The 14,044-nt window shown below is 44.1% G+C and overlaps 1 protein-coding gene across 3 annotated transcripts in view; it reads right to left on the reverse strand.

Annotated features, from left to right (window-relative positions):
- ZFYVE28 (zinc finger FYVE-type containing 28) overlaps positions 1-14,044 on the reverse strand; it is a 188,754-nt gene that overhangs the window by 11,222 nt on the left and 163,488 nt on the right. For all 3 annotated transcript variants that reach the window (XM_056554962.1, XM_056554960.1, XM_056554961.1), the window contains 3 exons: positions 8,490-8,644; positions 5,010-5,126; positions 215-319 (listed from right to left, as the gene is read on the reverse strand). In XM_056554962.1, coding sequence (XP_056410937.1) covers positions 215-319; positions 5,010-5,126; positions 8,490-8,644 — 377 coding nt within the window. The remainder of the gene's footprint in view (positions 1-214; positions 320-5,009; positions 5,127-8,489; positions 8,645-14,044) is intronic.

A 14,044-nucleotide genomic window follows, 5' to 3' on the forward strand; every position in this document is an offset into this window, starting at 1 on the left:
AGCATGATCCTGCAACAGCAGGGGGCGCTGATTTTCCCTATGGGCTTTCTTCTGCAAGCCTAAAGTTTACTCAGGTTAATTTGACAATACAGCAAATTTCTTTTAATCCATCATAGATGGCATCTAAGAGAGCAAGTACAATCACAGTATGTTTGATTCTTGAGATGAAGGTGATTTTTTGTCATGAAGCATAATGTATGAGACTATACAATACCTTCAAATTCCCCGTCTCGGGCCTTGGCAGCCAGCTCTGAGGAGGAGATTGTTTCCTGGCAGAGGGCACAATCTTCTAGTGCAGCACTCCTTAGTCCTTGGCTCACTGCAAAACATGGCAGCCATCACCACTTACATAACATTGCATTCTGATGGCATTCTCTGTAATAATAAGTGGCTGCTCATGTCTCCGCACACTTGCTACATAATTTGGTATTTTTGCAATACAGTTTCCGTATCAGGTTTTTGATGAAAAACGGATTCCTCAAAACCGGACTAAACTATATCAAAACGTGTGTACAAATGTTATTCCGTATACGGTTTGAAAAATGATGTCTGGTTGCATCCGTTTTTTTAAGAAAAAAATGTATAAGTTTTTAACTTTTCACTCCAGTGTGAATAAAGTTTCACTTGTTTGTACATTTTTTTTTTTTTTTTTGGGGGGGGGGGGGGATTTCACAGTCAAAAACCGTATGGTGCAAACCGGATGGAACCGCTCACGCACACAAAAAAAAAAAAAAAAAAAACATATATGGTTTGATACAGTTTTTCACTCGGACCAAAAACTGTGGTAGACTGCGGTTTTGGGTACAGGAAAAAAAACAGACAAAACTGTACAGGATGCAAAACGGACACAACCGGATGCATCTTTTGGCATACGGTTTTCAATGGAGAGTCAATGCATACGGTTTTCAATGGAGAGTCAATGCATACGGTTTTCAATACGGTTCCGTACGGTTTTCACATTGAAAACATATACGGGAACTGTATTGTAAAAACGTGGTGTGAATGCAGCCTTATAACAGAAGGATAGATTTCTTTATGAAATATGCAGCTCCCTATTCTTCTTTTACTGGATCTCCCATACAATGATGATGTGGGTTTAGTCCACCCAGCTTTCCAAGGCACCCACAATCTAGAGCAGTGTTTCCCAACCAGGGTGCCTCCAGCTGTTGCAAAACTACAACTTCCAGCATGCCCAAACAGCCAAAAGGCTTTGCACAAGGATATTTGCCTTGTGTAACTTGTATCATTCTGTGTGATCACCACTAGAGGGTGACATTACACTGTTCACATGGTAGTTTATTGCAAATATCTAAATGTTCATAGAAGTTACTAGTTGTCCAATAAGTACCCACTAGAACAGTGGTCTTCAACCTGCGGACCTCCAGATGTTGCAAAACTACAACTCCCAGCATGCCCGGACAGCCATCGGCTGTCCGGGCATGCTGGGAGTTGTAGTTTTGAAACATCTGGAGGTCCGCAGGTTGAAGACCACTGCACTAGAAGGTGCTACAAAGTGACCTCCCCCCAGTAACCTTCACCCCACTGTTATAAAAAAAATAGACAAAATGTACAAAAAGTACAAACGAGCTCTTACCTCATAGTCAAACTTTTTTTTGGGATGGATGACCTGGAGTTGGGTCTTTAATAAGTGTACACTGAATACAAGTAAGGGTTCCAGCAGGATAAACTTCCATAACATTTACATATTTATCGCTTCATATTAAAACAAAGTCCATGCATTACAGCTAGACATGGATTTGACGTGTTTCGGCAGTGGCCTTAGTCATAGACCGTCTATGATTAAGATCACTGGCGACTGAAACGCGTCAGATCCATATCCAATTGAAGCAATAAAGATTTTTATGGAAAAATATCCCACATGAACCCTTTCTTGTATTCCGTGTACAACACCCTACTCTGTACTCAAGGGGTACATTCACGTGTACTGCTCCTACTGCACTGAAAATCTTTGCTTAGAATTGGTCTGGGGGGAAATTCTCAGTCTGAATGTACTGTTCGGGTACGTCCGCACCTACATAATCCGCTGAGGGTTTTTCACAATGGAACACGCGCAGCAGACCTGCTGCAAACCCAATGAAGTCAATGGGTGGCAACATGATCGGCTTGCAGATTGTGTACGTGTGAATGTACCCTTATAGGCTTCCCACTATGACACTCTGCGTGGTTGACATCCGTAGCCTTCCGATTCGGGCACTGACATACAGGGAAGCTTACTATAGGTGGCACTAGAGAGTCCGTTTTCTTTCTTCTCGATGACAACTATTTTGCACCATTTTCATCGATATCACCGAAATATATGTCCCTGACTTTCAAGCTACCCATTTGGTGCCATTCTACACTTGCTTTACATCATGCCGCTATGCAGCAAATTACAAGCGGATGTAAATCCTATATCATAACTAATGGAGTATTAACAGTGTTGATTTAGTTCGGTAATACATGCCGTGTGCCAAGTCATATAAACTCAATTAGGAACAGTCCCAAAGCTGTCGCCGAGTTATCATGATTTATTCCTAATTATCAGAATACAGGGTGGGCCATTTATATGGATACACCTTAATAAAATGGGAATGGCTGGTGATATTAAACTTCCTGTTTGTGGCACATTAGTATATGTGAGGGGGGAAACTTTTCAAGATGGGTGGTGACCATGGCGGCCATTTTGAAGTCTGCCATTTTGAATCCAACTTTTGTTTTTTCAATAGGAAGAGGGTCATGTGACACATCAAACTTATTGGGAATTTCACAAGAAAAACAAGGATGTGCTTGGTTTTAACGTAACTTTATTCTTTCACCAGTTATTTACAAGTTTCTGACCACTGTGTTCAAAGTGGTCGGAAACTTGTAAATAACTCATGAAAGAATAAAGTTACGTTAAAACCAAGCACATCGTTGTTTTTCTTGTGAAATTCCCAATATGTTTGATGTGTCACATGACCCTCTTCCTATGGAAAAAACAAAAGTTGGATTCAAAATGGCCGACTTCAAAATGGCTGCCATGGTCACCACTGATCTTGAAAATTTTCCCCCCTCACATATATTAATGTGCCACAAACAGGAAGTTAATATCACCAACCATTCCCATTTTATTAAGGTGTATCCATATAAATGGCCCATCCTGTATATTGGCAACACAAGTCCGGCAAAAAGAGAACGCAATGTAATTTTTTACATTTTGTCATTGATATGGCCAACTTACCCATCTCTAAGTATAGTGAAAGAGACAATGACACAGTAAAACAGTGTTTCCAAACCAGTGTGCCTCCAGCTGTTGCAAAACTACAACTCCCAGCTTGCCCGGACAGCCAACGGCTGTCCGGGCATGCTGGGAGTTGTAGTTTTGCAACAGCTGGAGGCACCCTGGTTGGGAAACATTATAGAAAGGTAATGATGTATTTTTTTTTTAAATTTGACATGTCATGCAGACATCTCAAAAGTTTTGATCGGTTGGTGTCCCAGAGCCGAGACTCCCATTGATCTCTAAAAAAAGAGCCAGGAGAAGCACAATCGCAGCGTGCTTCAATCCCAGCAACTCTGTGCTTAAAGGGGTACTCCGCTGCTCAGCGATTGGAGCAAACTGTTCCTAACACTGGAGCCGGGAGCTCATGACGTCATAGCCTCACCCTGTCATGACGTCACGCCCCGCATGAGGGGGCGGGGCTATGACGTCACAAGCTCCCGTCGCCAACGTTCAGAACAATTTGTTCCAAACGCTGAGCTGCGGAGTACAAAGGGGTACTCCCGTGGAAAACTTTTTTTTTTTTTTTTTAAATCAACTGGTGCCAGAAAGTTAAACAGATTTGTAAATCACTTCTATTAAAAAATCTTAATCCTTCCAGTACTTTTTAGGGCTGTATACTAAAGAGAAATCCAAAAAAGAAATGCATTTCCTCTGATGTCATGACCACAGTGCTCTCTGCTGACCTCTGCTGTCCATTTTAGGAACTGTCCAGAACAGCATATGCTTGCTATGGGGATTTTCACCTGTGCTGGACAGTTCCTAAAATGGACAGCAGAGGTCAGCAGAGAGCACTGTGGTCATGACATCAGAGGAAATGCATTTCTTTTTGGGATTTCTCTTTAGTATACAGCCCCTAAAAAGTACTGGAAGGATTAAGATTTTTTAATAGAAGTGATTTACTAATCTGTTTAACTTTCTGGCACCAGTTGATTTAAAAAATCAGTTTAAGTTTTCCACGGGAGTACCCCTTTAAAGGGGTACTCCGCCCCTGGCATCTTATCCCCTATCCAAAGGATAGGGGATAAGATGTTAGATCGCCGCAGTCCCGCTGCTGGGGACCCCGGGGATCGCCGCTGCGGCACCCCGCCATCATTACTGCACAGAGCGAGTTCGCTCTGTGCGTAATGACGGGCGATACAGGGGCCGGAGCAGTGTGACGTCATGGCTCCGCCCCTCATGGCCCGTCCCCTTAATGCAACTCTATGGCAGGGGGCGTGATGACCACCACGCCCCCTTCCCATAGACTTGTATTGATGGGGGCGGGTCGTGACGTCACAAGGGGCGGAGCCGTGACGTAATGATGCTCCAGCCCCTGTATTGCCCGTCATTACGTGCAGAGCGATCTCGCTCTGCGCAGTAATGATAGCGGGGTGCTGCAGCAGTGATCCCCGGGGTCCCCAGCAGCGGGACCCCGGCGATCTGACATCTTATCCCCTATCCTTTGGATAGGGGATAAGATGTCTAGGGGCGGAGTACCCCTTTAATGCATCTCCAATGAGATAGACTGAGTGCCAAGTCAAGAAATAAAGCAGAATCCAGTTGGGCTTATAGTACTGAGACCCCAACAGATCAAAACTTTTGGCATATCTGTGTGACAGGACGAAAGTCTTTCAAATGACAAACGTTTTATGTTTGCATCGTACATATCTCATACATTTACTGTACTTCACACACAGCCAAATGTCATCATACCTAGAAAAAAGCAGAACTATTTATTTCGACATATATCTATAGTAAGACTACTTACCTTTCTTTTGCTTCCCCTTGTCGTCCACCTCTTGCTTGGTGGCCATGACTTCGAATAACGTCTTCAGGATACTTCTTAAATCACTTGCATAATTTGTCTGCAACTGATCGGCAACACCTGAGGATCACCCGGAGCAATGCATATAAGCTCAATTCACAAATATACAAGAAGGAGGCAATGTATAACATTGGGATTTAGGGAACACCCGAGAGAGAAACCCTGCGTTATGTCCAACTGCCTCAGGCCCTGCACAAGGCATAGAACAGAGTCTTAAATGGGCACTGTCAGAATTAAAAACCTATTATATGTTGTTATTCTTGGTAAAATATTAACCTAAAAAATATTTTTCTAGAAATCATGGCTTTTAAAAAAGACCACTAGGGGTCCCCATAACATCTAGAACATAATCCTGTCCGGCTGCAGCATCATTTCTGTCCCAGCTGAACCCACAGGCTGGGATAAAGTCCAGGAAGTGAGGGCGGGACTAGCACTTCTCTGTGCTCACTCCTGTCCTATCAGACTCCTGTCTGAAAAGAGGGAGGAGGGAGTTACAGAGCAGCCTGCAGTGACTGGATGAAGAGAGACCAGCAAAGTAAACTCAGGGAGGAAGTGAATGCATGGTGAGTGAGGGCAGGCTCAGTGCTTGCCTTGGACACGACCCTTCCTGAGAAGTGGATGTCAGAATGGAGGAGGCCAAAGTGTACACAATTCTGACCATAGTTGCATCCGCTGACAAAGGTGAAGTGAGCAGTGAGGCTTACAGCACATGCATGGCTACTGGGTACTGTACAGGAGCAGGGAGCCTGTTATTAGGACAAGAGTCCCTGCTCCTGTAGGTTCCTTGCTTGCTACAATATCGGCGTAATTACCTTGGTGAGCAGTGATATATACACTGTATGCATTGCTGCTCACTATGGGGGAGATTTATCAAAACCTGTCCAGAGGAAAAGTTGCCCAGTTGCCCATAGCAACCAATCAGATCGCTTCTTTCATTTTCCACAGGCCCTTTTAAAAATGAAAGAAGCGATCTGATTGGTTGCTATGGGCAACTGGGCAACTTTTACTCTGCACGGGTTTTGATAAATCTCCCCCAGCATATTTACACAGCAAACAAGTACCGGCCACCCTCTTTATGCCACAGTTCCTATGTTACTTTCGCAAAGTCTTATCTTTCCTAATTTGGGATGGATAAGATGCTACTCAGCGTTTGGAACAAACTGTTCCGAACACTGGTGCTCGTGACGCCATAGCCCTGCCCTCTCATGACGTCACGCCCCGCCCCCTCAATGCAAGTCTATGGGAGGGGGCGTGACGCTGTCACGCCCCCTCCCATAGACTTGCATTGAGGGGGCAGGGCGTGACGTCATGATGGGCGGGGCTATGACGTCACGAGCTCCCGGCGTGCGGAGTACCCCTTTTAGATGCACTATTCACGTTCAGGACTTCATTCTTGTTTGTTAGCCGCCTGTAACTCATCACATCTCCCCTCTGGTTCACTACATGTCTAGTGTAGAAGAACACTACATCAATCAGAAGCCTAGACCACATTACAGGATCGCAGGGAGGAATGCGGTGCTGGAATACTGATGGATTCAAAAATCTGCAGCAAAAATACACACATGTGAACATACCCTTAATGTTTACACCACATCCTCTTATCCATTTACTTTCAAAGCTGCGCTCAGACTTCTGCTGCGTCCATTACCATTCCGACACAGCATAGCTGAGATTCTGTAATATAGTCTAGGCTGGGGAACACTGTTATAAAGGATGAGTAAATGGTCAACTTTAGATTATGTATAATATACGATCAGGATCAGACTGGCCCAGCAACATTTTCCTATGCCAAAAAGAATAAAATACGGAAGGCACATAGAGGATAAACATATACTTTTACAACCAATGTGTTATTGTCCTAAAAAAAATCTAAATAAAAATAAATAAATAAATATAAAATATCTAAATAAAAACAAAACATAAAGCAACTTTGCAATTGGACTGGATTGAAATATCGAATCCATTTGTATTTACAGCTACCACAAGCAGACATATGCTCTTATGCCATGTCATTTTATGGTGTTTTCCTGCAGAGCGGCGCTCGCAGCCCCATCCTGTAAGGGACATTGCAGCCACTGCCAACTAAGTGAATGGGGCAGACTGCAGTTCTCTTGCAAAGTGTGGTGGTCCGAAGCTCTGCTGTGCAGGACAAGGCTGTGAAGAGTACAGGGGACAGCGCCACTCTTGCCCAAGGCTGTGTCTGGTACTGCAGTTGGTTTTCAATCAATGCTGTAATGTCAGACACAAGGTGGTTTTTAGCATATTTTGTAACACCTGCATATTGTGAGCGCTTATGTCTAACAAGATGGCTGTATAAAACCTGTTAATGATCCTGCTATTACGTAGGCACATACAGTGATCCCTCAACTTACAATGGCCTCAACATACAATGGTCTTTTCTGGACCATTGTAACTTGAAACCAGACTCAACATACAATGCTATGGGATCTGCGAAACGTGTCAATGGCTGGAAGAACCGACCAATCAGAATGGATATTTCACTAGTAAAACCCGTGTATTCCTAAAGTGCATGCACGGACTGGTGTCTGGTAGCGCCCCCTACAGTACAGGGAGGTATTACATGTTCTGTACTCTTTACCTGAGCCAGGGTTAGCTGCACTTTGGACATCAGGTGAGGGCGGCTCCATTTTCCTTTTTTTTAGGACATTGTGTGTTCTGTACAGGACCCTGAAAAAGCTTCTGTCCTCTATATAAACCAGTGTTTCCCAAAGAGGGTGCCTCCAGCTGTTGCAAAACTACAACTCCTAGCATGCCCGGACAGCCGAAGGCTGTCCGGGCATGCTGGGAGTTGTAGTTTTGCTGGGAGTTGTAGTTTTTAAAGCTTCTGTCCTCTACATAAACCAGTGTTAGTTTTGTCCTCTACATAAACCAGTGTTAGTTTTGCTGGGAGTTGTAGTTTGAAAAAGCTTCTGTCCTCTACATAAACCAGTGTTTCCCAACCAGGGTGCCTCCAGCTGTTGCAAAACGACAAATCCCAACATGCCCGGACAGCCTTCGGCTGTCCGGGCATGCTGGGAGTTGTAGTTTTGCAACAGCTGGAGGCACCCTGGTTGGGTGACACTGAAATAGACAGTGATTACAGCTCCCAGACGATCTTTCTTACTTTTATATGTAAGAATTTGCTTTATCTATATTAGTTATCTACTTATTTTTCTTTAATCCTCACTTTTTCCTATTTTTGGATGACATTTTGGTGGCTTCAGAACCAATTACCAGGTTTCCATAGAGTTCTGGTCTCAACATACAATGGTTTCAACATACAATGGTCGTCCCGTAACCAATTAATATTGTAACTTGAGGGACCACTGTATGTGCAGGGTCCCATCTGGAGCATGCAGGAAAGCGATCACTTCTTATAATGGAGGCCTGATGAATACAGGATGAATACCGGAGGAGACGCACCTGAGATGCAGACAAAGAGTCGGTGAATGAGGTCATTACTGCTGTGGAAGCGGGATCGGATCTTCTGTCTGGAAGCAATCTTTGCAGCTTTCAACGCCAGTTGAATTTCCTCCTGATCAATGTCATCTGACGAGCAGGAGCTGGTCATGAGGCTGCTGGAGAAGACATGACGGAAAGAACAAAAAAATAAATAAAAAATAATAATAATAAGCAGCCGTGAAAGCAGCCAGGCTGCGAGTGATGTATTATCAGAGATGATACAGGAAAGGTCAGGACAGTGCACGTACACGGCAGAGAAGATAGAAAGATTCCTATCACAGCACAAGAAGTCTGACAGATGCCTTCCCTCAGCTGTCATTACTGGAGACACAATGTGACAATTGCGGGATGAGATTCCGAGGGTAATAGATAGATGTCCAATATCCCAGGGACCTGTCAGAAGCCACAAGTTCTAAGAACGAACTTCCAACCCATAGTGATTCCCAGACTTCTAGGCCAGGAACGGTGACCGTTGTCTCGTCGTGATGATGTCACATTTTTTCGCATTTTTTGTTAGCATGGTGATTTCATATTTTCCAGCCACAGCCAGGTGACCTCATCCGTATGGAATGCGCAAACTTTCTAACATACATGTTCCGCACCTTTTTTGTATAGGCCCCAAGTGAATGCTAAAGTAACACATGACTCCTACACCAAATCCCAATGTATAGTAGTATTGACCTGCGCAAAACAGAGGAGAGGACACACGCTGCTACAGGGTGGGGGTGATGCGTCACTGCCAGCCAGCGCAAAAGAAGGGTTTTTTTCTAGCCCCTCCACCCTCTTCAACACATTGGCCCTTATTTACTAAGAGTGTTGTGTAGGTTTCTTTGTAGGGAATTAAAACTCACAATTTATTTTCCACGGTATTTACTAAGGTTTCCCTAAATTTTCAACTTTCCCTACACTTTTTTTTTTTTTTTTTTTTTTTTAACACATGCTCTGATCTGTCGGGTTTTCCTCAGCTCCAATCCACCACATTTTATTTGGAAACCTTAGTAAATATGTTGGGTTTTTGTGAAAATGTCGGGATCACGGCACTTTCCGGAGACCACACCCCCTTTCCCCGGCTGCCACGCCCCTTTTTGGGGTTTTCTTAGCAAAATGGAGAGTTAGTTGTTTTTTTTGTTGTTTTTTTTTATTCTGGCGCAGACAGAATTTCTGGCGCAACGCGACAGAATCTGGCGTAATAGGAAAGAATCTGGCACCCAACCCGACAAAACATGTCGGGTTTGCAATAGTAAATGAGGGCCATTGTGCGTGACTGAACAGCGCTGGTATTTGAATCAGTCTGGAAATCCTACTTTTAGAAATATAGGGGCTATAAAGATAGAAATCACACCACATAGTCACAACAGAATGTTTCCTTATCATATATGGAAAGAATGAACCCTGTTAGTTTTACAGTTGTGTATGGGCAGATTGAAAAAGTTGCGTGACAAAGGGAAAGAATCCATGGTTCTGTCTAGGGTTGGGAGGCCCACCTCAAGTTGGCCCTAAGCCATTGGCTATGTAAACCCGCTATGGGCATCCAATCTTCACACGCGCCACATGCAAGGTGCAGTCACTAGAAAATGTATGGAGCTGTGCCTGGTAAACATAGCTCCTTCAATCAATTTGTGTGGGTACTTGGAATCTGCTCCCCACCCATCAGGTATCCTAAGGATAGACCATCATTATCCTTTAAGTTTTCATTTTTCACTCTGGGCACCAAAGCAGACATAATATGCTGTCATAAAGGGGTACTCATCCACCCTCTATTGTTAATGAACTGACTCTGCTCATTTTGTCCCAATCTATACAGCAGAGCTGACAAGTGAACTACAGTAGTAGCTTAAAGGGGTACTCCGCTGCTCAGGGTTTGGAACATACTGTTCCGAACGCTGGAGCCAGCAGCTTGTGACGTCATAGCCCCGCCCCCTCACCACATCACGCCCGCCCCCTCAATGCAAGTCTATGGGAGGGGGCGTGACGGCTGTCACGCCCCCTCCCATAGACTTGCATTGAGGGGTGGGGTGTGATGCCATGAGGGGGCGGGGCTATGACGTCACGAGCTGCCATCGCCGGCTCCAGCTTTCGGAACAGTTTGTTCCAAACCCTGAGCAGCGGTGTACCCCTTTAAGCTACTACTAGTAACCACTGTAGTTCACTTGTCAGCTCTGCTGTATAGGTTGGGACAAAATGAGCAGAGTCAGTTCATTAACAATAGAGGGTGGATGAGTTAATCACAGCTTTATTGTACTGCTGGAGGCGCAGATACCATATAAACACTATACAGACACAGAAAAGATCTGCATGCATGTTCCCAGGTTCCTGGGAGAGGGGCTGTAACCCATCATTTCTCAAAAACTAAAATGCTATGGTATTTCGCTATGACTCGCATTCATTTCAGCTGCCATAAAGCATACGCACCTTGCTGCAATGCCAATACAGACAGATATTTCCATGGTCTAAAAAAATGCATCATACCATAGTAGGATTTCTGGACAAAACTGTATGTGAGGGGTCCTGCATATGTTGTAATACTGGTTTATTTTGGTCAGTAGACCAATCGTCCCTGCAAGCAACTTATATGGTAAAAAGTGAGAAAGAATAAAAGAGCCGTAATTTATACGTTAATCCCCTCACCCCACATTACATACACCCCACCACCTCTGTATAAGAGCTGAGAACAGGGCCTGTTTAATAGCACTATAAATTGTCCAGCACTGCAGCGCCAGCACCAGAAATAGATCCATTATTGGCGTCTAATCCCTAAAATCAATGTTACGACAAGCAACGTGTCAGCTCTCACATCACTCGTGGTGTAAGCAAAAACAATGGCGGGCCATGAACTGGATTAGGAACGGCACATAATGAATTGTCGCTTGAAGCTGACACTGAACATCTGCCCAAAGGGTCCAACTAAAATGAGCGCGTTATATATCCCTGAGTGACATAAGGGGGGCAACCGTTCACAGCTATGGTGGCGCTATACAAGGTGGCGCACATCCTATCGCTCAACAGACTAACCTACCTCTCAGCTGCTAAAAAAAAAAAAAAAACATTGATTCATACGCCTCAGCTGACTGTCATCAAAATACAGACCTCAGCTGCTGCAGAACATTAAAACACACCCCTGCTGCAGAACTTAACACTACACTGCTGGAGTTGAGGTGTGTATTGTGATGTTCTGCAGCAGCTTAACATCAAAACAAGCACATTCCTGAAGAACAGAACATGGTAAATCATTAGAACACACCTCAGCTGCTGCAAAATATTACAACACAAGCCTCTGCTGCTGCAGAACATAACATTATACACGTCAGCTGCCACAGAAAATCACAATACACACTTCTGCTGCTGCAGCTGAGGTGTGTATTGTGATGTTCTGCAGCAGCTTAACATCAAAACGAGCACACTCCTGAAGAACATGGTAAATCATCTGCTGCAGCAGGTGTGTATTGTGATGTTCTGAGGCAGCTGAAGTGTATATTGTCCTGTTCTGCAACAGCTGATCAAATCACACACCCCAGCTGCTGTATAACATTTTAACGCACACCTCGACTGCTGCAGAAAATCACAATAGACTCTTTTGCTGCAGCAGCAGAAGTATGTATTGTGATTTTCTGTGTGATTTTTTGCAGCAGCTGAACATCAAAACACACACCTCATCTGCTGCTAAACATACCAATAAAACTTCTGCTGAGGCTGATGTGCGTATTGTGAGGTTCCGCAGCAGCTGATCAAAAACCTACACCTCGGCTGCTGCAGAATATTATATAACACACACCTTGGCTTCTGCGTCTACCAGCCAGTACCTCTTAGGAATGAACTATAGATACTGGCCCTGATTTACTAAGAGTGTTGTGTAGGTTTCTTTATGGGTTTTAATACCCCACAATTTTTTTCCCTCCGTATTTACTAAGGTTACCCTACATTTTGCTTTTTTACACCAGCTCCGATCTGTAGGGTTTTCCTCAGCTCAAATCCACCACATTTTCTGTGGAAACCTTAGTAAAAAAAAAAAAAATTTGTGTGTGAAAATGTCAACACCACGCCCCATTTTCTGTGGCCATGCCCACTTTCCATGTAGACCATGCCCCCTTTCGGATTCTCTTAATAAAATGGAGAGTTAGTCAGGAATTTCCGGCACAATGCGCCAGAATCTGACACACAACCCGACAAAACATGTCGGGTTTGCAATAGTAAATGAGGGCCACTGAGTGTGTGTTCAGATGACATAATAATGTATGGGATAAGGCCCACCCCTGTGCATTATGGGAATATTACCAGTGTCTTAGGAGTTAGGTGACCATATAGATGTGCAAAGCCAGAGAGAGAGGACTTCTAGTGGTCTGCAGAAGCTGAGGTGTGTAGTATGAGGTTCTGCAGCAGCTGAAGTATGTATTGTGATGTTCTGCAGCAGCTAAAGTGTGTATTGTGATGTCCTGCAGAAGCTGAAGTGTGAATTGTGATGTTCTGCAGAAGCTGAAGTGTGTATTGTGATGTTCTGCAGAAGCTGAAGTGTGTATTGTGATGTTCTGCAGAAGCTGAAGTGTGTATTGTGATGTTCTGCAGAAGCTGAAGTGTGTTTTGTGATGTTCGGCAGAAGCTGAAGTGTGTTTTGTGATGTTCGGCAGAAGCTGAAGTGTGTATTGTGATGTTCTGCAGAAGCTGAAGTGTGTATTGTGATGTTCTGCAGAAGCTGAAGTGTGTATTGTGATGTTCTGCAGAAGCTGAAGTGTGTATTGTGATGTTCTGCAGCAGCTGAAGTGTGTATTGTGATGTTCTGCAGCAGCTGAAGTGTATATTGTGATGTTCAGCAGAAGCTGAAGTGTGTATTGTGATGTTCGGCAGAAGCTGAAGTGTGTATTGTGATGTTCGGCAGAAGCTGAAGTGTGTATTGTGATGTTCGGCAGAAGCTGAAGTGTGTATTGTGATGTTCGGCAGAAGCTGAAGTGTGTATTGTGATGTTCGGCAGAAGCTGAAGTGTGTATTGTGATGTTCGGCAGAAGCTGAAGTGTGTATTGTGATGTTCGGCAGAAGCTGAAGTGTGTATTGTGATGTTCGGCAGAAGCTGAAGTGTGTATTGTGATGTTCGGCAGAAGCTGAAGTGTGTATTGTGATGTTCTGCAGAAGCTTAAGTATGTATTGTGATGTTCTGCAGCAGCTGAAGTGTGTATTGTGATGTTCGGCAGAAGCTGAAGTGTGTATTGTGATGTTCGGCAGAAGCTGAAGTGTGTATTGTGATGTTCTGCAGAAGCTGAAGTGTGTATTGTGATGTTCTGCAGAAGTTGAAGTGTGTATTGTGATGTTCTGCAGAAGCTGAAGTGTGTATTGTGATGTTCTGCAGAAGCTGAAGTGTGTATTGTGATGTTCTGCAGAAGCTGAAGTGTGTATTGTGATGTTCTGCAGAAGCTGAAGTGTGCATTGTGATGTTCTGTAGCAGCTGAAGTGTGCATTGTGATGTTCTGCAGAAGCTGAAGTGTGTATTGTGATGTTCGGCAGAAGCTGAAGTGTGTATTGTGATGTTC

Source organism: Hyla sarda, chromosome 1, assembly GCF_029499605.1.
Source record: "Hyla sarda isolate aHylSar1 chromosome 1, aHylSar1.hap1, whole genome shotgun sequence".
Taxonomy (NCBI): Eukaryota; Metazoa; Chordata; class Amphibia; order Anura; family Hylidae; genus Hyla; species Hyla sarda.